The 22,798-nt window shown below is 45.6% G+C and overlaps 1 protein-coding gene across 1 annotated transcript in view; it reads left to right on the top strand.

Moving 5' to 3' along the window:
* The window catches only part of ESYT1 (extended synaptotagmin 1), a 109,701-nt gene that overhangs the window by 59,628 nt on the left and 27,275 nt on the right, over positions 1 to 22,798 (top strand). The window contains exons 14-17 of the mRNA XM_040425566.1: positions 2,008 to 2,079; positions 3,026 to 3,112; positions 3,199 to 3,348; positions 12,495 to 12,632. Coding sequence (XP_040281500.1) covers positions 2,008 to 2,079; positions 3,026 to 3,112; positions 3,199 to 3,348; positions 12,495 to 12,632 — 447 coding nt within the window. The remainder of the gene's footprint in view (positions 1 to 2,007; positions 2,080 to 3,025; positions 3,113 to 3,198; positions 3,349 to 12,494; positions 12,633 to 22,798) is intronic.

Genomic DNA, 22,798 nt, shown 5'->3' with positions numbered 1-22,798 from the left:
GTGAAGCGGCTTTCATGTTTTGCCGTCTACTGAGAGATCATACGACTAAGACCTGTGTCTAGAAGTCCAGAACATTCATTGTCTGTAGCTAATCTTTAAGCGGGTCCCATTTGATAACCTGAATGGAGTGAGAATGCGGCACAAGGCTAATATACAGTTTTGTTTTTCCACAACTTTTATTTCTGTCGACCGTTTGCTTCACCTCTTGGCTGCCCCTACGTTCTGTTTAGAGTCTGTGAGATTGTCTTTTATAGACAAAGAGCTCCCTGTATAACACGAGATCATTTGGGTTCCAACCTTTTGGTTGTAAAAACGAGGCTGAGCCAATAAAACAGAACACATGATAAAACTGGTCACAGGCTTTTTTGATCCTTTGGCCATAAATATTAGATGAAATTCATCTAAATCCATCAGTTTCGGTGGGACCAGCTGACCAAGCTTATGAAGCTGGAGTTTTAGAACTCCAAAAAAGGAATGTTGTACACAAAGCACCAGGGATCCTTTTAAAAACTTTTTTCCATATTTCAAAACGTTATGCGTTTTGGGGATTAATCCCTTTTTCTGAGTTGCACCATAGGACTATCTTAAAAAATCCACAGCGGATAGTACAAATCTGTACCGTGTGAAGTACCCTAAGCATGAACAAATATCGCCGTAGGTGTAAAATGTGCAGCAACCTCCCCCCAGGGCTTGCTCACTGTGCCGGTGTATCTTTCAGTATGTATTTCATGCACAGTTCCGGTCAATAGGGAATCGTCACTCTCTCAAGATCTTGGAATGTTGTTGTTCAAAAGGGTTGGATTTCTGTACCAACATTTTACAAGGATTTGTATGTGTGCAGATAGTACTATATTGTTTACTAATGCAGTGCTAAAAACGTTTTTATGACTTTACTAATGCCAAGTCCTGCAAGTAAGGCTTGTATTACACTGCCCACAAACGCTCGCTAGCAATCATCTGGCAGTGTAATACTGCTCCTGATTGCCCGGCGAACGAGCAAACGCTCTATCTGGCAATCCAAAGCTTTTGACATGTTAAAAAATTATCGTTTCCAGGCGGCAGATCGTTGTGTCTAATACTGATCTGCCGCAAACCACTATACAACATGGGGACGAGTGATGTTATAGCGATCGCTTCTCCCCATGCTGTGGAGGAGATCGCTGCATGTTAATAGCAGCAGTCTCCTACACTAGCGAGCAAGCGATTGCCGAAAGGGAACTCTTACCTCCCGGCAATCGTCTGCCACATCGGGCTGTGTAATATAGCCTTCAGTCTTCTTTCACACAGTCAGTTTGATCAGTGATTTCCATCAGTTATTTTGTGAGCCAAAACCAGATGCGGTCAAAAACGCAGAACAGGTTTAAAATAATAAGTGTATCGGTTCATCCCAGTACGGACAAACCCGATTTCGTTCATAATTTTATCTTTACTGTGGCCGAGACAGGACATGAGCAAGATTAAGATGGTCTTGCAAGAACAGCAGCCATCCTAATCTGGCCTCATCGCAAATAATACTTTTTAACAGTGCCATACAGAGTCTCTCGGCAGCAGTACAGATAATATAATGAACAGATCGGGTTAGTCCGTAGCAGTGCAAATCTTTCCAGCGTACCTTATCTCTGTGCAGCCTCCATTTTTGGTTTTGGCTCACAATCACTGATGAAAATCACTGATCAAACACTCAGCCCAGGAAAAGCGGAGAGAAGGGCGCGGGGCTCACAGGAGTGCCAAAGCCTTCTCAAACAGCTGTTCAGCAGGGGTCCCAGATAAAAAATCTTCGAAAACCCCCTTAATGTGGACGTCTGTGTGATATAATGTTGTCGTGTAACTAACTGTATAATAGACATGACTAGGGTCATGACTACATAGTACAGTCATGTTAGTTTTCAATATCCACTAACAAAGAGGTAGTTGTGTAGATTTTTTTTGACTAGTAATAATTAATATCTCTTTCAGACTGCTTTATATCAATTGTTCTCCTTTTGATGGATTTTTTTCCCTCTTTAGCTAAAGAAGTCAGTAAAACAGCCAAACCCTATGGTACAATTATCGATACAAGACGTGACACATGAAAGTAAGGTAAGTGACAGCGGTCTGCAGTCAAGTTCAGTCCCCTGCCAGGAGAGACTGTAATTGATATTGACTGTAATAGGGTCGATCCGGTTTTCATCATGAGGTTTGTCATTTTACCTGTAAAAAATACTGTCTCCAACACGGAAGTAAACCTAGCCTAAGACTCTGTTCACATCACTTTATTATTATTTTTCTTCTGTTTCAGTGTATTTGTTGGCAAGATTAGCGTTCTTTCCATCAAAAGCAGTGGACCCTATTACAAGTCAATGAGATTTGTTGGGATCCGTTTGGAAATCAATCTGTTTAGACCAAAAGCCATGACTGAACAGAACCTAAAGCTACATTCAAGCAGCAGTCAAAACTGGACGTTCTTTTAATGGCCAATGAATAGAGGCCATCAAAAAATAGGACCGTTTTTAACAGCCGATAGACAGAGTGCATCCATCTAAGGGCCGTTAAAAATGGGTACACTAGTGCAAAATAGCCTTTTAGGGGTTAAAATAAAAAAAATTGACTTCCCTCATCCACTTGCACATGCAGTGGCAGTCACTCCTCTCTTGATGCTGAAGGACCTGCTTTCCCAGCGTGATGATGTCACCATGCGCTCTCAGGACCACATGGTAACGTCATCAGGATGGGAACGCAAGTCCTTCAGTATCAAGAGAGGAGCAACAGCCTTTGTGCGTGCAAGAGGATGAGGTAATTATATTTATTTTTTTCGGCTTTAAAAACAAAAATACAACATTAATATAGATGACGGCCGCTATGGGGGACATTGGAGGCCACTGTGGGGGCATTATTACTGCTGGGGGGCCACTATGGGGGCCATATTGTTTACTGCACTGGTTGAAAAATGGCCATGAAAAACTGTTTTTCATGGCCATTTTTTTTTTTTCACGGTCTGTGAATGTAACTGAATGTGTTAACGCTTCTTTGATGCTTGATTTTGCAGACTGTGTACAACACAAACAGTCCTGTATGGGAAGAGCCATTCCGATTCTTTCTACGTAATCCTAGCCTTCATGAGCTGGACATACAGGTGAAATCCGATTTCTCCCACTACTACCACTACTGCACTGTGCTAGCTGCAATGCTGGAAAGAGACATGTGCTTGTCTATTACCAGGTGAAAGAGGATGATCGGCAGCACTCTTTGGGGTCCTTGTCCATTCCATTAGCCAAGATCCTCTCTGCTGATCAGTTGACGTTAGACCAGTGGTTCCAGCTCGAGAACTCGGGACAAAGAAGCAGGATCTATCTGAAGCTTGTTATGAGGGTAATACTGATACTAGCCTAGTCTAGACACTGTGGGGTTTCACTCTGGTAGACAGGATTAGCGGACGCAGTATAGAGGCAACAACTTCTTTTGGATCAAACAGTTTAGTGTTTTATTAGCACTTTAGGCAAGTGACAAAACAAGCAGTCATAAACAAGCAAAAAGTCACCTTGCTGTCGGTGGGTAATAATTCAATTAAGAATTATTAATTATGGTCATAAAAATAATCATAAAAAAATAAAATTTATAAAAATTGTCATGAATTCTTAAAATCATGACCTGGTGAATTGTAGACAACCTAATTGATACAATTCACATCTGAGTCCGACTATTTCCTCAGATAAATAAGTTTTTTGACGTGAGATGACGTTAGTGATAAAATGTAGTTCTGCATTATACAATAATACACAGGTATTATAAAAATATGCAGATTTATTGGTTACAAGATTATAAACATATATAAGTAAATAAACACAATGATACATGCAAATGAATATATATAGCGTTAATATAAAGCATTACAAGCTTAACAATACATGTGAGTGGAAATAACTTGTCACATTATAACCAAGCTATTATTAGGTTAGGATATCAAAATATGAACATAAGTTATATACATTACTTCTGTTCAGAGGAAACCTCATGATATCAAGATGGGCATGTCTAATCCTAGACATCATTATAGAATGCTAAATACATTCTGCCCCCCCCCCCCTCCCCCCTAACCAACTACACATCACATGGCTTCAAGATGGGCAAATCCATCCAAGGATATAACTTAGAAGAGACAACTGTATCCTTCCGCCCCATCCTGGACTATTTTCACACATATAACTTTGGTAAGACTATTAAGACAAATAACAGGGATCTAGGATCTTAAATGGGAAGGACTTGACGTCTTTCCTGTGGGAATCCATCACTTAGCTTGGCGAAGAATGTTCTATCAATATCAAAATATATATATATATATATATATATATATATATATATATATATATATGCAATTATTTAATGCTTTGCTAGATTATGAGTCCAGATTCTTCTGCAGGTAGAATGAAGCCTCACAATATCCTAAGACTACATCTTAATATGGAGATGATCAATTTATTTAATCATTTATTTATTCGCCAATCTAGATGGTATAATTTCCACCCACACTATCAAATTAGTCTTAATAAAATGAAATATCATTTTCTGTGTCTCTTACCAAGTCCTAGTAGGAATCTCACTTCTGCTCCTAGGAAAGCTGGGTGGTCCATCATAGCACAGCTCACCATGGTTTTACTCTTGATAGACCTCAACTTCTCCTCTCCTCTCTCTTTCTTTTCTTCTCTCTCCTGTGTATGGCTTATGATCACAAACTTATCAGTTAGACACGCCTTCCTAGTTTGGAACTCTCCAATCATTGTCGGATGGGCGTGACCATTGATAAAAATGTGACATCATAACCTTACCCAGAATGCACTTTTGCTACTGTTGTAATGTCGCCTACTCATACCTAGGTGGCACTGCTGTATAAGCTATCTGCATCGTAGTATAAAGGGTTAACTTATGTAAGTCTGAATATACATTTTGACCCTAGAAGCTTTAATTCAAAGCCATAGGGATTAATTCTGACACTTGTAGCAATTAGACACAGACCTCTAGGCGTCTCTCTGAAGGTTTCTCACACTTAATTTATGGATCGTAAATGGCCTTGTTTTCTCACAGAGATATCAGTACCTCCTCTGTCATACCAAAGATGTGATTAATTGTTACAAAATACACATATTCACAGACACTTCTAATGAGAAATATATACAATATACTGGATACATGTTGCCTTCGTACATATAACAATATAATATAAACAAATATATATATATATATATATATATATATATATGTCCTACTGATTGTCTTATGCTAAGGACTAACTAAGGCTCATTAAATGAATACATACATATTATATATTTTGCTTCATTAATAAATGCCTACTTGTATAGGTAATGATCACCACCTGCATAGAGCTTATCTTTTTCTCCTGTCATAAATTTAAGTAAGTAAACAAGGAGGCATCTTCTCAGACTGGTACATTCATGGGAAGAATAACATTAAGCTTTGTGTGACCTTAATTTGGCCTACTCAAGACATACAAAATTGCAACTATAGTCGAGCATGGCTCTTAAAGGCAATGAACATCTATCTTGACAATAATGAATTGGATATCAATGCATTTACCTATGAAAAGGCACAACATTGCGGTGTTGGTGGTAATTCACACCATGCAGCAATTCTGCCTCAGAGTCCTTGAGCATAGCAGCACCAACCTGTTTTCACGCCAAACAGGTAGCAATCCTTCATCCAGACACAAGGCTCCCAGATCCCAAAACACAGAGACCTGGCTTCTGAGCCCAGCTGCCTATTTAAGGACAGCCAGGTGCTTCCAAAACCCGGACTGGCACTTAAAATCCGGTCCGGTATTTGACCTCACCTGGCTGTAAATCAGCCCAGCAGCACTTGCTAGGAGGAAAATACCTGTTTTCCCAGACCAAACCTCTCAATGTGTCACAACATTTACAGCCATTGTTCATTCTAGGCTCTGGTATACCAGTAGACTTTTTGTAGACATATTTTTTATTTTTTTGTCTTATCTCATGTCAATGGGAACTGCTAGAGATTTGGCCAATCTTATTAGTAAAGGGGAATACTGTCTAATAAAATTTGAGTAATTAAAAGGTATGTCCTGTGTCGTGCAGGTTACGGTATATTTAACAAACCTACCCTCATATCCTAAGATTATGTATAAATAACAGTACCGTATTTTATAACAATTTCTCGTGCATGGCATTGGGGGACACAGCACCATGGGTATATGTCCAACTACCACTAGGAGGCACTAGACACAAAAAGTGTTGGCTCCTCCCCGTTGGGCTATACCCTCTCCACAGGCACAAGGCTATTCAGTTTTTGTCTAGTGTCCGTAGGAGGCAGACCTGTCCTGCTTTTTTGCAGGTCCTGCTGTTTATTTTTTATTTTATTCTTTATTCTTTTTTTCTCTCTTCTGCAGGTCTCGGTGATCTCCACCGTTATACCTGCTGCAGGCTGGGGCTCCATCGTGTTCCACCTTAGTTGCCCCCCCCCCCTGCGGGCGCGTACTTCTGTACCATCGCCGGTCACCCAGTCCCCACAGACTGCATCCGCAGTGGCTTGCCGGCATTCCCACGGTTCCCGTGTTGAGTCTGCCGAAGGGGTGACCCTGCGGCGCCCGAAGACATCAGATGGTGAGTATAGTGAGTATACTCCCCTGTCCCTGCCCCAGGGTTAGGTTCCCTCCTGTGGCCAGGGGGGTGGGATCCACCTTAGCTGGGGGTCCTGGGAAGCTTCCATATTCCTCCACCTTTCTCTTCCCCCTTGGTTGGTCTTTTCTCTCCTCCCTGGCCACACAGTCCAGGCGTCGCTTCTCCTGGGCCTTCCCCGCTACTTTAGTCCCCGGCTTTTGCAGGGACTAGGCCTCATCTTCCATGGCCCGTTCCCGGCTCCCAGGTGCTCTGTTTGCCCTGTTCCGCCCACCCCCAGGCGTCGCTCAACCCCCCCACCCTCCTCACCTAGTTTCGTGGGTCCGGAGGCCCCTCGGTCGGCCGCGATTCGTCCCGCCCCCCTCGCTCCATTCCCGGCCGCCTCATAAATCGAGGCCCCGGCTTTTGGGCCTGCTAGGCCGCGATCTTCCCGGCCCCTCCTCCTTGCTTCCCGGGCTTTTCTGACCCCGCCCGGCCCTCGGGAGGGGCTATCTCCTCCACCCTTTACTGGTCTAACGTGGTTATCTAGTGAGGGGAGACCTTCCAGTGGATAGATCCTCAGTTTAAAAGAACTGCAGACCCCCTTTAGGTCATTGTCCTATGTACTGTGTGAAGGCAGCTAATGCTGTACATAGGGATCACTTAAGGTTCCCCCCCACCCCTCCTCAATTGCTTCATTTCTCCTGCAGCCTCTATAGCTGCTGCAGCACCTCTTTGGGGAACATGGCATCCGGGTCCAGATATGACAGCCTCTGCTGGCTGCTCTATGAGGGTCGCCTCTCCTCGGATCGCCACGTCTTTTCACGTGCGTCCGCTGTCTACGAAGGCTGCCATGCGGTCGGCCTGTCCCTGCTTGTGTGCAGTACCTCTTTCCAGACCCCATTGTGTCCCCTGACCAAATCCTTTTGTGTAGGTCCCTTCTGAATGGTCTCCCTCTTTGTCAAAGCCATGGGAACCTTGTCCGACTCTCCCAATCCTGGCGGAGTTGCTGGACCGCTACCTACCCAATTGCGGCCACCTATGCCCTCCCAGGGTCCTCCCTGCAGACGAGGCATGCTCAGATACCGGGTCCGACAAGGGGTAGCTCACAGTACAACCTCGGGTGGTCTCAACAGGATTCCACCCCTCCTCGGCATCCTCGGGTCCTCCCCAGGACAGGCCTGAGGCTGGTGACGAATCCTTTCCCGTCACCCCATCCGTTGCCTCGGGGGACACCTCTGCACCGATTCCCTCGGAACAGAGCATCAGGCGGTCTTCCTCCATACAGAAGCCTCTGGGAGGTCAAGACTAACGTGCACGGAGGAACCTCTCCTACCCAGGGTTGGTATCCCCTCTAGTGGATTTTCGGATGGCGCTCCCCTGACTGCACAGGTATTCAACCGCACAGGTAAGGCAGCCGTCCCCGTGTTTAGCATAATGAGTCACCTACTTGGTGTCTCTGGTACGTACGCCTTCTCCTTAACAGGGGGGTACCTGCACCACTGCCATAGGCTGTACCTGACAAGCTTTCCTGGTTCCCCTATACCAGGGGCTATGCTCTACACATTTGAGAGTGTTTCCACCGGATCCCCATCCTGGTGCTGGTGTTCGCCACTCTACCTCATAACAGGGGGTCCCTGTTCTTGGCAAGCGCCTCCTGTTGGTTGGTAAGGAAAAGCAATTATATATGGCTGTTTCCATCCGCCTTGCTCTTTTTCATAGGTAGAGTACCTACACCTACTCCAGATGCTGAAGCCATTACTCCTGGCTGGCTCTATGGTGTTCCATGCGGCACTATTTCTCCCTTCCGGGCGAGATACACAGGCCGCCTTCAATTGCCTTGGCAATTGCACCTGTCTGTTCCCAGCCACTTTGCTCCTTTCATAGGTAGAGTACCTACACCATCTCCTGATGCTGTAGCCGATACCTCTGGCTGGCTCTATGGTGTTCCATGCGGCACTATTTTTCCCTTCCGGGCGGGATATACAGGCCGCATTCAATTGCCGTTGCAATTGCTCCTGTCTGTTCCCAGACTTTTTTTTTTTTTTTTTGCTCCCTTTCTTAGGCAGAGTACCTACACCATCTCCGATGCTGTAGCCAATACCCCTGGCGGGCTCTATTGTGTTCCATGCGGCAACATTTCTCCCTACGGGCGAGATATAGAGGCCACTTTCAATTGCCGTAGAATTGCCTCTGTCTGGTTCTAGTCGGCATCAAGCTGCCACCTTGGTCCCTTCATGGTAGAGTACCTGCACCATCTCCTGATGCTGTAGCTGTTGCTCCTGTCTGGCTTTATGGTGTACCATGTGGCATTTTCTCTCCCTTACCGGACGAGATATTGAGGCCTTCTCCAATTGCCGTGGTCATTGCACCTACCTCATCATAGTGTGCACCAAACGGCCATCTTACTCCCTTCATAGGTAGAGTTCCTGCACCGTCTCTGATGCTGCAGCCGTTACACCTGTCTGGCTCTATGGTGTACTATGCGGCCCTGTTTCCCTTTTTTTCAGGCGAAATAGAGGGCCTCCTTCAGTTGCCATTTCACCTACCTGATTGTAGTGTGCACCTGTCTTGTTTTTTGTGGTACCGTGCGGCCCTATTTTCCCCTTCCCGGGCGGAATATAGGTACCATTGCTAACGCGGTGCTGTTGCACCTCTCTGGTTCTAGGGTGCACCTTGTGGCCACATTGCTCCGATCTTAAAGGTAGTACCTCTACCATCTCCAGATGCTGTACCCATTACACCTTTCTGGTCGTTTTCTGCACTACGCAGCCATATTTCTACTTTACAGGTTGAGTACCTGTACCCTCCAAATGCATTAGCATTCCCAGATTCTGTGGCTATGTTTCCACTCTCCTTAGACATGCAGCCACTTTCCCTATATTTTAGGCGTGTGGTTGTATTACTCAAGGTGCTGGGCCTTATGGTGCAATCTGTGGCCCATACAGTTCCTGTATTACTGGGTGCTTTCTGCCCCCAGGTTCTAATCTGTGCTGCGGATGTTGGTTTCACCCTTTTGGTTCTTCCATACATCTCCACTCCGTTTCTGTCGTGCTCAATGGTCTCCTTGTACTTCTCAGGGCACTGTCTACAACAGGCCATCCTGGTTCTGCATGTGCATGGTTACCATATCTGGCAGGGGTGGGCCAGCCCAACCCCCACCTTGTCGGTCTAGTGCTACTTATTGTAGTTCCAGTATATGGCTGATCTGTTCTGTTCTGGCGGGTGGTCCACATACAACCATGCTCCCTACACCATGGCCAGGTGGTTGTTGGCCTTTGTGCTAGGGTTGCTCTTGCCATCTCTATAAGGTACTACGGTTGCTGCGCTTCGCGTTACCCCATGTTATAGAGGAGTACTCGCGTTGTTTCCTATTACAGAGTGGCCTATTCCTGGTGGAGTACAGGGATCTCCACTGGATCTTCTACCTTGTTGGGGCACGTAGCTGGTGAGCATCGGCCGCTGCAGCAGTTTTCGGTCATCGCTGGATGTCCTCTGCCACATGGAATCCTTCTGGGGTCATCAGCATTTTTCATCGCTGGCCGTCCTCCCTGACGGGTCAGGGACAGGACCACTGAGCGCCACACACCTGCCTGGTAGGTAATTTTTCAGCTGGTTGCTCTGGCATCGGACAGGGTCCCGTAGTTCCTTCTGGGTCCAGGTGTTCTCGGTATTCCCTTATATTCTCTGCTTAGTTGTACTTCATGACAGAGGGGCAGTCCCCTTGGACCTTGCCGTCGTTTGCACCTGTCAGGTACTTTCTCCCCCCTGGGAGTTTTCAGTACGCCGGTCGCGGCTGGTTTCTACATTTCTGTGTAGTCTCAGCCGGTTTTTTCATGGCGACTTCTGCATTCCTTATGCATATGGATGTCTGTCAATTTAGTGGTACTTCCCGAGCTGCTGTACTTGTCCTCTCTGGGACAATGTATACAGTTTGCTAGTCACTGTTCTTGGAATGGGTAGTTGTCCATGGCCAATGTCCCTTCCCCTATGGTAGTTTCATCTCTCCTTTCCTGGATATTCTGGCTTGCGTTGTCTTCTGGTGGTTCAGCTCCTGGTTCCTTGTGAGCCCATCCCGGGTACTCCTTCTGGAGTCCCTGGTCCCCGTTTGTTTGACCACTCAGGTTCTGCATGGCAATCGTTTTTTTGGGGGGATCGGGGCCTGGGTTGATTGTTCCCTTTATGGGTTCCAATAACCTTGTGGTCTTCTTGGGATTCGTGTCTCTTTTCCCATCCTCCCACGTCAAGTACCTGGTATTGAGTGGCTTAGCACAACGGTTTGCAATTCCGCCGTATGGTCTCCTTCGGGAGGGACCTCCTCCTGTTGTAGAACCTTTCCTCCTTAGGCGGTTGGGGTACTCTCCTTCTACTTCCATGTCTTTCAGTCCAGTGTGTCCTGCTGAGATTTCCTGGGCCTGTATCTGGTTCCTTTTTTCCCTGATGCTTCACATGCCCAGAGTTTCCTCTGGTCTTAAGCTTCACAGTGATATCTTGTTTTCCGAGGCTCGGGCCTCATCTCCTGTTTTTGGGACGCAGGTCTTACTCTTTTTTCCTGGCTTTTACCTACAACCCCCTCCTTCTCCAAGGGTTGGTGGTTTCCTCTAGCAGCCTTGGGTTTTCGCCTTTTAAATAGGGCGCATAACTTCATCATCTGCCTTGCGGTGAGGGGAGACCTGCTCCCTTCACATGTGAGCCTTGCTACGGCTTCACTCACTCGTTTGGCTTCCAGTACTTGTTTCCTTTCTCCCCTGGCCTGTCAAGGGTTGGCCACAGGTTTTTTCGCTCTTTGGGTCTGAGACAATTTAGAGCGTTAGGTAGTCCCAACACGCGGTGCTGTCCTAATTTTTTCTCCAGCCCTTGGCTGAGCTCGGTGTTCCCTTTTGCCACCTTCGTGCATTTGGGATTTTCTTCCAGGCATTTTTCCTGGGGTGCTGACAGTCTTCTCTGATTCTTCCTTGAGGTTTCTTCCTTGTTATGGAACCTCTTGCCCATTCCGTGTTTTCTACTGTTGGGTCACATGGTTCTCCTGCACCTGTATACCCAACCGGTGGCATGGCTGTTCTTTTCCCACCCTCGGGGACTGCTTTGGGACGTCCCATGGTGCTGTGTCCCCCAATGCCATGCACGAGAAAATTGGATTTTTTGTACTCACCGTAAAATCCTTTTCTCGTAGTAGGCATTGGGGGACACAGATCCCACCCTATGTTTTTACTTCCGATTTTCCGGGCTGGTCTCTTGATCTTTCCCGGTACGGGAGTTGTTGGTTCCTTGCTTTTTTTCTCTCTCCTACTGCTTTTTGTACAAACTGAATAGCCTTGTGCCTGTGGAGAGGGTATAGCCCAACGGGGAGGAGCCAACACTTTTTGTGTCTAGTGCCTCCTAGTGGTAGTTGGACATATACCCATGGTGCTGTGTCCCCCAATGCCTACTACGAGAAAAGGATTTTACGGTGAGTACAAAAAATCCAATTTTTTGGAAGCCTGCTGGCAGATATGCTGGAGAATCATGGGGATCTGAAATCTCTGTTGCCCTATGAACTTATAATTGATTATATGATTGTTATGGCAATATAGAATATTTTAGGGAGCTGCTGTTTAAGCACTTCCCTAAGGTCCTGGTGAGTTATATGCTACCAGCATGCAGTATATGGATCATATGTAGGTAAATATGGTGTGTACTGGAAATAATTGTGCAGTTACACTGGAATTAGAAATAGTTTACTGTATAGGGCATGAACATCAGGAGTTCCTCAGTCAGCTTCAGCATTCATTCCTTGTGATATTACCTTCTGTGCTCAGATTTAGATAATTTAGCAATAAGTACAGTCACAAAACTTAAGCGCAATTTTTGCTCATGCCTGGTAAAAACATTTTTTGGTCTGACATACAGATTCTATATTTGGACCCAACTGCATGTGTGGTCACAGGATCTGAAACCTCCGATATCGAGGAGGCAACTTGTGGCTCCAGTGTGGATATGCCCCCAAGGCCCAACCAAACCAGCCCTCCTGAGAACTTTGGCACAGAGGTAAGATATTGTACTATATTTCTGTGTTACAGCTAATTGTATTCTATTTAAAATATTTTTGTATAAGCCCCCTTTCAAACGAGCGAGTTCCACGCATTAGACACAGCTCGAGTATGCAGCAGCTCCCGTCCTGACCTCCCAGCAGTGATGGGGTCGCATAGCATTATATTGATTTATGATGCTATGTAACCCTTACAGTTCTGGAATGTGTTGGATAACATTGACAGCATTATGTCAGTTTTATCCAATACATTCCAGACCTCTAAGGGTTACATAGCATATCATTGCTGGGAGGTCAGGACAGGAGCTGCTGCATACTCACGCTGAGTCCAATGCGTGGAACTCGCTCATCTGAAAGAGGTCTAAGGCCTCTTGCACACGACCATATGTCTTTTTTAGTATTTTGCGGTCTGCAAAAAATACGGATGACGTCCGTGTGCATTCCGTTTTTTGCGAAACGGAACAGCTGGCCCCTGATTGAACAGTACTATCCTTGTCCGTTATGTGGACAATAATAGGACATGTTCTATCTTTCTATCTAGAAATACAGAAACGGAAGGCATACGGAGTACCTTCCGTTTTTTTTGTGTATCCATTGAAATGATTGGTTCCGTATATGGTGTATATACGGAACGCAAAAAAATGAAGGTAAACGTAAAAAAAAGTTTGTGTGCAAAAGACCAAGTCATAGAATTTGAAGGGCTTCTCCAAGATTTAATTAAATTTGGCAGGGAGCAGGAAAGTTTTGTAAAATTTTGGGGGGGAAAAAAAATACTTGCTCCTTGCTTGCAATGGTAACACCTGACCACTTCAGCCAAACACTGTGCATAAACAGCACATCGCCATTGAGGCCAGTGATTGACTTCAGCAGTCACAGGAGCAATGAATGGCATGTGACCACTGCAGGGCCAGTGGGGATCTTGTGGTGGGGAGTGGAGCCGAACCAGCAACAGGACATATTAAAGGTGTGAGTAAGCGTTTTCTTTTTATTTCACAAGGCCCTCTGCAAAATTTTAATGTAACTTAGAGAACCCTTTTTAAATTTTTCACTCTCGTGTTAGAATAAGAGTTGAAATGCAAGAAGAGAGATTTGTCTGTTTCGCAGATAAAAATAGGTGAGGCGAGGTTGACATCTCCGTTCAGCATTCTGGTAGTGTGTTCCGGCAGAGGAGCAGACTATCGGAATTACTGTACCTGCATAGCTGGGCACCAACAGATCCCCATTCACTATAATGGAATCAAGCGTATTTCCCCCACCCAAGCGGGAAGCTGGCATTTATGCCGGAAACCCACCAGATCCAATCATAGTGAAATGGGATCCGTTGTGCCCGGCTAGGTCAGATACACTAATTCCGGTAGTCTGCTCCTCTGCCGGAACATACTACCGGAATGCTGAACGGAGATGTAAATCAAGCCTGACATTGATTAGAACTTATTTGTGTTGGGGATTATTTCCCAGAAGGAAGAAAAGAGTGCACTATTGACATAGGTTAAATGTATTAGGTCTATACTCCTTATCGGTTTGTTCTTTGAAATATATTACTGTCAGCCATGCCTGTGTGTGCGCTACTAAGGGACTTCACATCATGTTTGTCCTATGTCTAACATGTATAAGTTGGGGGGGGGAGTGAAAGGATCCAAAAGCGAAGTACACTTTGTTTTTCTATCCTGCAGAAGAAAGTACACATTAAAGGCATTTTCTGAGATTTTTCCCTTTGTCCTATGACAGCACCAGGAGAGAGGATCCTCTGCCCAGGACTCGAAACCCACAGATATTTAAGAAGGAGGGGCTTCTCCATTCCTCAGTGGTTTTCCTGCCCTAGGAGAGGATTCCTACAAGCGTCTGCTGGGGAGTAGTTTCTCTCCAAGTTAACTCGCCGGCTGGGCTGGGGGGCGTGCCGGGTGAGTTCCCCCGCTACGCGCTCCCTGAAGACTGTGGTGGTGGCATACCTGGAGGCCTCCTGAGGATTCCCTTCCTTCTCCTGCCTAACGCCATTAGCGGGCACGGTGGTACAAGAGGACGGGAGCGCAGGTATGCGGAAGAGTCCCTCTCAATGTTCAAATGTATGAAAAAACTGATTAGCGAAGAAGTGGGTAATGCCCTTAAATCTAAAAAAGAAGCCCATAGAAGCAAAGACAGATCCCCTTCTGGGCAGAAGTTTTCGGACGCCTCTAGTTCGGCTAAAAATACCTTAGTAGAAAGTGGGGAAATTTCATCCGACTCATCCTCATCCGACTCATCAGGACGTTGATCAACTTCTGAAAGCCGTTAGAGCTACAATGAATATTGAGGACCCCAAGGAAGTAAGATCAGTACAGGACATAATGTTTGAGGGGTTGGAAGGGAGAAAAAAAGAGATCATTTATTTTTTTATTCACAAAAACATGGCAGCTATGATAACGAACAAGTAGAAAAATCCAGACAAACGTAATTTTATTACCTCATCGGTTAAACGCAAATACCCCTTTGACTCTGCGGATTCAGTACTCTGGGACCGCGCACCAAAAATTGACGTGCCAATTGCCAAGGTTTCGCACAGATCATCTTTGCCTTTTGACAATCTAGGGCAGCTTAAAGACGCAATGGATAGGAGAGCAGATAGCTTCCTAAGGCTAACATGGCAATCAGCGGGAACCTCCCTTAAACCAAACATAGCGGCCACTTGTACTGCTAGGGCCCTTATCTTATGGGTGAAGCAGATTAGGGATAAGACTCCTAGAGATCAGTTATGAGAATCCATCCCGGTTATTGCCAAAGCAGCTGACTTTCTGGCGGATGCTTCAGCCTGTGCAGTTAGATTGTCTTGCTCGTTCATCTTCCCTGGCTAATTCGGCTTGCAGAGCCCTTTGGCTTAAGAATTGGTCAGGGGAACGTGGCGTCTAAGAATAGTCTATGTAATATTCCATGTGAAGGGAAATACTTGTTCGACTCTGCCTAAGACAATATTCTTGAGAAAGCAGGAGATGGGGGGAAAAAAGGGTTTCTCTCTCTTCCTTTTGTAAGCAGGATCCCTCCTTTCGCCAGAATAGAAGATTCCAAGGTACAGAGAAGAGCCCAAATAAGAGAAATTCCAAGTGGAAGTTCTCTTCTTCCAAATCCAAAGGGTTCTTGTTCAGAGGCCATAATTCAGTCTCTACTAAAAAAAAAAGCAACCCCCAATGACGCCAGGGTGGGAGGAAGACTGTTGGACTTCCTCCCAGCTTGGTCAAAGATTTACTACTTGGATTCTTCAATCCTTGCAGGAGGGATTCAGACTGGAATTCAAGCGTCTTCCCCCCCAGAATTTTTTGGGGTAACCGACGTACGCCCGAGGGCTCAGGGGGCTCTAAAAAGGGATGTAGAGAAGCTTATTCTAAAGGGCGCACTTCTCTTGTCCACCATGAGAAGAAGGTATGGGGTTTTAATCCAAACTTTTTCTTGTAAAAAAAACAAAAACAAATAGAGATTTCAGGACCATCATAAATTTAAAAGGATTAAACAAGTTCTTGGTGTACAGAAAATTCAAAATGTAGACAATTAAGTCAGTAGTGGACCTCCTATACAGGGACTGTTATATGGTAGTCCTAGACATCAGAGATGCATATTATCATCTCCCAATATACCCAGCTCACCAGAATTCTTAAGAGTGGCACTGAAGATACAGGGATGTCTGAGGCATTTTCAGTTCCAGGTGCTATCATTTTTGGAATCTCCATGGCACCGCGGATCTTCACAAAGCTTGTAGCGGAAATGGAAGCTCATATAAGAGAAAAGGACATCCTGTTTGTGCCATTTCTGGACGATTTCCTGATCATAGCCCAGTCCGAACAAGCCTGTCTCACCCAGATGGAACAGGTGATCTGCATTCTAAATTCTCTGGGGTGGATAATCAATGCGGAAAAGGTTCAGCAGTTCCTGGGCATATTACTGGACTCTGCATCTACGTCAGCTTATTCAGTATCCTTGTCTGTCTATCAGAAAGGGCATGTCAGCTCTGGGAACTGTAACCTCCTGCTTTCCGGCAGTTTCGTGGGCCCAGGCTCACTCCAAGAGCCTTCAATGGGAGATTCTCCAGACTTGGTCAGGGAAGGTAGAAGAGTTGGACAGGGAAATTTCTACACTGAACAAAAATATAAATGCAACACTATTGGCTTTGCTCCCATTTTGCATGAGCTGAACTCAAAGATCTGAAACCTTTTCTACATACACAAAAGACCCATTACTCTCAAATATTGTTCATAAATCTGTGTTAGTGAGCACTTCTCCTTTGCTGAGATAATCCATCCCACCTCACAGGTGTGGCATATCAAGGTGCTGATTGGACAGCATGAATATTGCACAGGTGTGCCTTAGACTGCCCACAATAAAAGACTACTCTGAAATGTGCACAATGCCACAGATGTCGCAACATTTGAGAGAGCTTTCAATTGGCATGCTGACTGCAGGAATGTCTACCAGAGCTGTTGCCCGTGCAATGAATGTTCATTTCTCTACCATAAGCTGTCTCCAAAGGTGTTTCTGAGAATTTGGCAGTACATCCAACCGGCCTCACAACCACGTGTAACCACACCAGCACAGGACCTCCACATCCAGCATGTTCACCTCCATGATCGTCTGAGACCAGCCACCCGGACAGCTGCAGCAACAATCGGTTTTCATAACCAAAGAATTTCTGCACAAACTGTCAGAAACAGTGTCAGGAAAGCTGATCTGCATGCTCGTCGTCCTCATCGGGGTCTGGACCTGACTGCAATTCGTCGTCGTAACCGACTTGAGTGGGCAAATGCTCATTTGGCGTCTGGCACGTTGGAGAGGCGTTCTGTTCACGGATGAGTCCCAGTTTTCACTGTTCAGGGCAGATGGCAGACAGCGTGTGTGGCGTCGGGTGGGTGAGCAGTTTGCTGACGTCAACGTTGTGGATCGAGTGGCCCATGGTGGCGGTGGGGTTATGGTATGGGCAGGCATATGTTATGGACAACGAATGCATTTTATTGATTGCATTTTAAATGCACAGAGATACCGTGACGAGATCCTGAGGCCCATTGTTGTGCCATTCACCCACGACCATCACCTCATGTTGCAGCATGATAAGGCATGGCCCCATATTGCAAGGATCTGTACACAATTCCTGGAAGCTGAAAACATCCCAGTTCTTGCATGGCCAGCATACTCACCGGACATGTCACCCATTGAGCATGTTTGGGATGCTCTGCATTGGCGTATACGACAGCATATTCCAGTTCCTGCCAATATTCTGGAACTACGCATAGCTATTGAAGAGGAGTGGACCAACATTCCACAGGCCACAATCAACAACCTGATCAACTCTATGCGACGGAGATGTGTTGCACTGCGCAAGGCAGATGGTGGCCACACCAGATACTGACTTGTTTTCTGACCCCCTCCCTTCCCCCCAGTAAGGTAAAACTCTGCACATTTCAGAGTGGTCTTTTATTGTGGGCAGTCTAAGGCACACCTGTGCAATATTCCTGCTGTTTAATCAGCACCTTGATATGCCACACCTGTGAGGTGGGATGGATTATCTCGGCAAAGGAGAAGTGCTCACTAACACAGATTTAGACAGATTTGTGAACAATATTTGAGAGTAATGGGTCTTTTGTGTATGTAGAAAATGTTTCAGATCTTTCGGTTTTGCTTCGATTTTGCATGACCTAAACTCAAAGTGTTGCGTTTTATATATTTGTTCAGTGTATTTCCAGTCAGACATGAAGTTCCCTAAAATGGTGGTTGGATCCAGTCAATCTTGTCCGGGGGGTTCCCTGGAGGATAGTGGACCCAATAGTAGAAACTACAGATGTCAGTCCAGTTGGTTGGGGAGCTCACATCCAGGGCAGGTTTCTGCAGGGCCCTTGGGACGGATCGATATGTGCAGCTTCTTCAAATGTAAGAGTTGATGGCCGTTCTTTCAGACTTGCAGGAGATTTTGCCCTTGCTTGAGAATCGTTATCTAAAAGTTTTGTCAGACAATGGTTCCGTTGTAGCTTATCTGAATCATCAGGGAGGGACCAGGTCTAATGAGTTACAACAAATAGCTGCTCCGATTTTTATTTTTTTTCCTTGATAGAAGGAAGGGTCCTGTCGTTGTCGGCCCTTCATATAAGAGGAGTGGACAACCAACAGGCGGATTTTTTGAGTCTCCACAAACTAGACCAGAGAGAGTGGTCTCTGAACCAGGGGTTTTTCTTCTAGCTAGTACAGCTTTGGGGGGGAACTATCGGTGGATTTCTTTGCTACAAGATCCAACAGAAAGGTGGAAAAGTTTTTTTTTTTCCCCCTCTTTCCGAGAGACTTCCCTTCGGTGTTGGATGCCTTTCTACAGCCGTGGGACCGGGTTCTTCTATATGCATTCCCTCCTCTTCAGTTAATCTCCAGGGTTCTCAAGAAGATACAGGAGGACAGGGCTTCAGTGATAATGATAGCACCTTTTTGGCCCCGTCGTGCTTGGTTCACGTGGCTGAGGCTTCTTTCAGTCAGGGAGCCTTGGATGCTACCAGAGATCCATCCTCCGGTAAAGGGCCTTCACTCGACGGCCTGGTTTTTGAAAGGTCACTGCTAATGCTTAGGGGTTTGTCTGAATCAGTTTTTCTTCACCTTGCTTAAAAGTAGGAAACCGGTAACCACCAGAATCTATGCTAGAACCTGGGCTGCTTTCTTTGCTTTCCTGGAAATTGATCCTGTCCCACAGTGTAGTCTTTCTATTCCCAGGATTTTGCAATTTCTTCAGAGGGGTCTAGAGAAGGGTCTTTCCCTTAGTACTATAAAGGTCTAGATTTTGGCTTTAAGCGTGTTGTTTGACGTTAGATTATCTGTTCATCCTCTTATCATTATTTTGTAAAGCAATTACAAGGGATATTCTGACTAGAATTTTCCAAGTTCCCCCTGGGATCTAAATCTAGTGTTGCAGAGTTTGATGAAAGGACCCTTTGAACCCATTTCGGAGATCTCTATCAGAATGTTGACACTTAAATGTGCCTTTTTAGTAGCAATCACGTAAGCTAGAAGGATAGGGGAGATCCAGGCCTTGTCCATCAATCCCCCATATGCTTCCATCCAGGAGGATAGAATTGTCCTTAGACCAGACCCAGCTTTCCTTCCCAAAGTAGTGTCGAACTTCCATAAGTCTCAAGAGGTGGTTCTTCCGTCCTTCAGTACAAATCCCAGGTGTCAGAAGGAGTTGGAATTTAGTTATAGACATTAGGAGATGTGTTCTAGCTTACCTGGATGCTACTAGAGAATGGAGGAAGCCAGGTGCCTTGTTCGTTCAGTATTCAGGGCCTAATAAAGGAAAGGCTGCTAGCAAAGGTTCCATAGCCAGGTGGATTAAGCAAGCCATCTGTCTAGCTTATGTTTCCTTACAGAAACCAGTACCTATGGGTTGGGCGGCGCACTCCACAAGAGCAGTATCTACTTTGTGGACAGAGAGCAGATGCGTCTATCCACAATATTTCCAAAGCGGCTACCTGGTCTACTGTCCTAACTTATAGATCATATAGACTGGACCTCTCTTCTATCTCTGACCTTTCTTTTGGTCATAAGGTCTTGCAGGCTGTTATCCCACCCTAAACTCTCTACCTCTGAGATCTCTCCTGGTGCTGTCATAGGACAAGGGGGAAAATTATAATTACTCTTACCGGTAATTTGATTTTCCAGAGTCCATGACGGCACCCTTATATTCCCTCCCTTGGTTTTGGTGTTGGTGATGGGTCTTAGTTATGGTGCACAGAGTTGAGGAAAAAAAAAATTTATGAATTTGGATGAATCAGAAAGATGGTTATCGGGGATGCTCTCTTTCGTCTCTGAAGACCACTGAGGAATGGAGAGGCCCCGCCTCCTTAAATATCTGTGGGTTTCCTGTCCTGGGCGGAGGATCCTCTCTCCTGGTGCTGTCATGGGACTCTGGATAGGTCATTTGTACCTGATCGGTAAGGGGCCAACACGCAGGACCCCCACCAATCGGCTGTTTGAGAAGGCATCTCGCTCGCAGTTTTGCCTAGGCCAGTGATGTCATGTTCATCTGTCACATGACCAAGGCACAGCTCAGCTGCGATACCATTGTACAGCTACTATAACCATGTACGGCGCTGTGCTTGGTAAGGCTAGTTTTACGCTTGCGGCAGGACGGATCCGACATGCTGTTCACCATGCCGGATCCGTCCTGCGGCTATTTCGCCGTGCCGCCGCTCCGTCCACATTGACTATAATGGGGACGGGGGGGGAACTCCGGCGCAGCACGGCTGTGCACGGCGAAAGCCGCCGGACTAAAATTACTGCATGTCAGGTTTTTTAGTCCGGCGGCTTTCTCCGTGCTGCGCCGGAGCTCCGCCCCCATTATAGTCAATGGGGACGGAGCGGCGGCCCGGGAGCATGGCGAAATAGCCGCAGGACGGATCCGACATGGTGAACAGCATGTTGGATCCGTCCTGCCGCAAGTGTGAAAGTACCCTTAGCTGAGAGATGGCCACATAATAAATAATGCAACTCTATAGTGATTGCACTGCATGGCATCTGTTTAACATATACGTCATCTGTATATGTTGAAGATGGGACAAAAACTTGATGTGAACACAGCCTTAGGTCTCATGCACACGGCCGTTGTTTTGCGGTCCGTTTTTCACTGATTTGTTCCGTATGTGAGTTTTTTTTTACTCTGATTTAAGTCCTCTTCCATTCCGTTATTGCACAAAACATATCAGTGTGGTTTCCATATTTGATCAGTTTTTTTTGCGGATCGTATACAGAAACAGTAACTTATTAATCACCAAACACATGAGCAATATGGGCTGGGCATAGCATTTTTACAGTATGGATCCGCAAAATACGGATGACATACGGATGTGTTCCGTGTGCGTTCAGTATTTTTTGCAAACCCATTGACTTGAATGGGGCCTCGGACCTTGATTTTTCAGATAATAATAGGACATGCACTCCTTTTTTGCGGAATGGCCACGCGGACAAACAGAATGCACACGGAGTAACTTCTGTATTATCTACAGCCCCATTGAAGTTAATGATTCCGCATACGGTCCGCAAAAAAAAAGGAACGTAAGCGGAAAGAAAATACGTTCGTGTGCATGAGCCCTTACAGCTACTCTATTACTGTTAGGTTCAACAACAGCATATCCTCATGAATGACCATAAAATGTTGCCGGCTACAGATGTGTAATTTCCCAGTCACTGCATATGCACAGAAAAACCTGTCTTTGTGCCAAACACAATAAAAATTGTATTGTTCCTGCTGAAGAAACATCCTGGTCAGGAGATCAGCGCTCTTTTGTTTCCCTTAATTACTGCAGCCCAAAATACAAAAGGGCAGACCACAAAGAACACTGTGCAGGTGTACATACCTTCCAAAATACACCACTTCATGCACATCGGGAGGAAATCCAATGAAATAAATATTGGAAGAGAGCAGCATTTCTTTTTACATGATCATTTACAGTATAGTATTTAAGAACGTGTGCATATGATATAATGACCCCGACTTTTGCAAAGTAAAATGAAAAAGAACATTTTCCAACATCCTTAGGCCTCATGCACACGGCCGTTGTTTTGGTCTGCATCGGCGGCTCGGATGAGGACCCATTCACTTCAATGGGGCCGCAAAAGATGCAGACAGAACTCCGTGTGCTGTCCCCATCTGTTGCTCCGTTCCGTGGCCCCGCAAAAAAAATATAACCTGTCCTATTCTTGTCCGCGCTTTGCGGACAAGAATAGGCAGTTTTATGTAAAGGCTGTCCGTGCCGTTCCGCAAATTGTGGAACGCGCACGGACGCCATTCGTGTTTTGCGGGTTCGTGATTTGCGGACCGCAAAACACACCACGGTCGTGTGCATGCGGCCTAAAAAGGCTACATGGATGACGGTCCAGGATCTGGACACAGTTATCTCTCTATTGAAATCACTGGGACTTAGACTATAAAAACATAGATTTAATTTTTTTTACTGTTCATTTACCTCCTTAATGCAAAATTAAGAAACTCTAAAATTAGTTTTCATTAAAAATTTCCTATCATTTGGCTATTGCAGAGTCTGGGTGCCACCATCTACTATCTCTCTCCCCATTCTCAGTGTAAGCAATGCATTTTGGGGGTGGGAGATCGTATACAGCAGATCAGCGTGTAGAGGAGGGATACATTTCATATTTTTAAGGAGGGCAGATCACACCT

This window comes from Bufo bufo, chromosome 3 (assembly GCF_905171765.1).
Source record: "Bufo bufo chromosome 3, aBufBuf1.1, whole genome shotgun sequence".
Lineage (NCBI taxonomy): Eukaryota > Metazoa > Chordata > Amphibia > Anura > Bufonidae > Bufo > Bufo bufo.
Note: the sequence above shows the minus strand (reverse complement) of the source record. Positions and strands in the feature narration are given on the sequence as shown.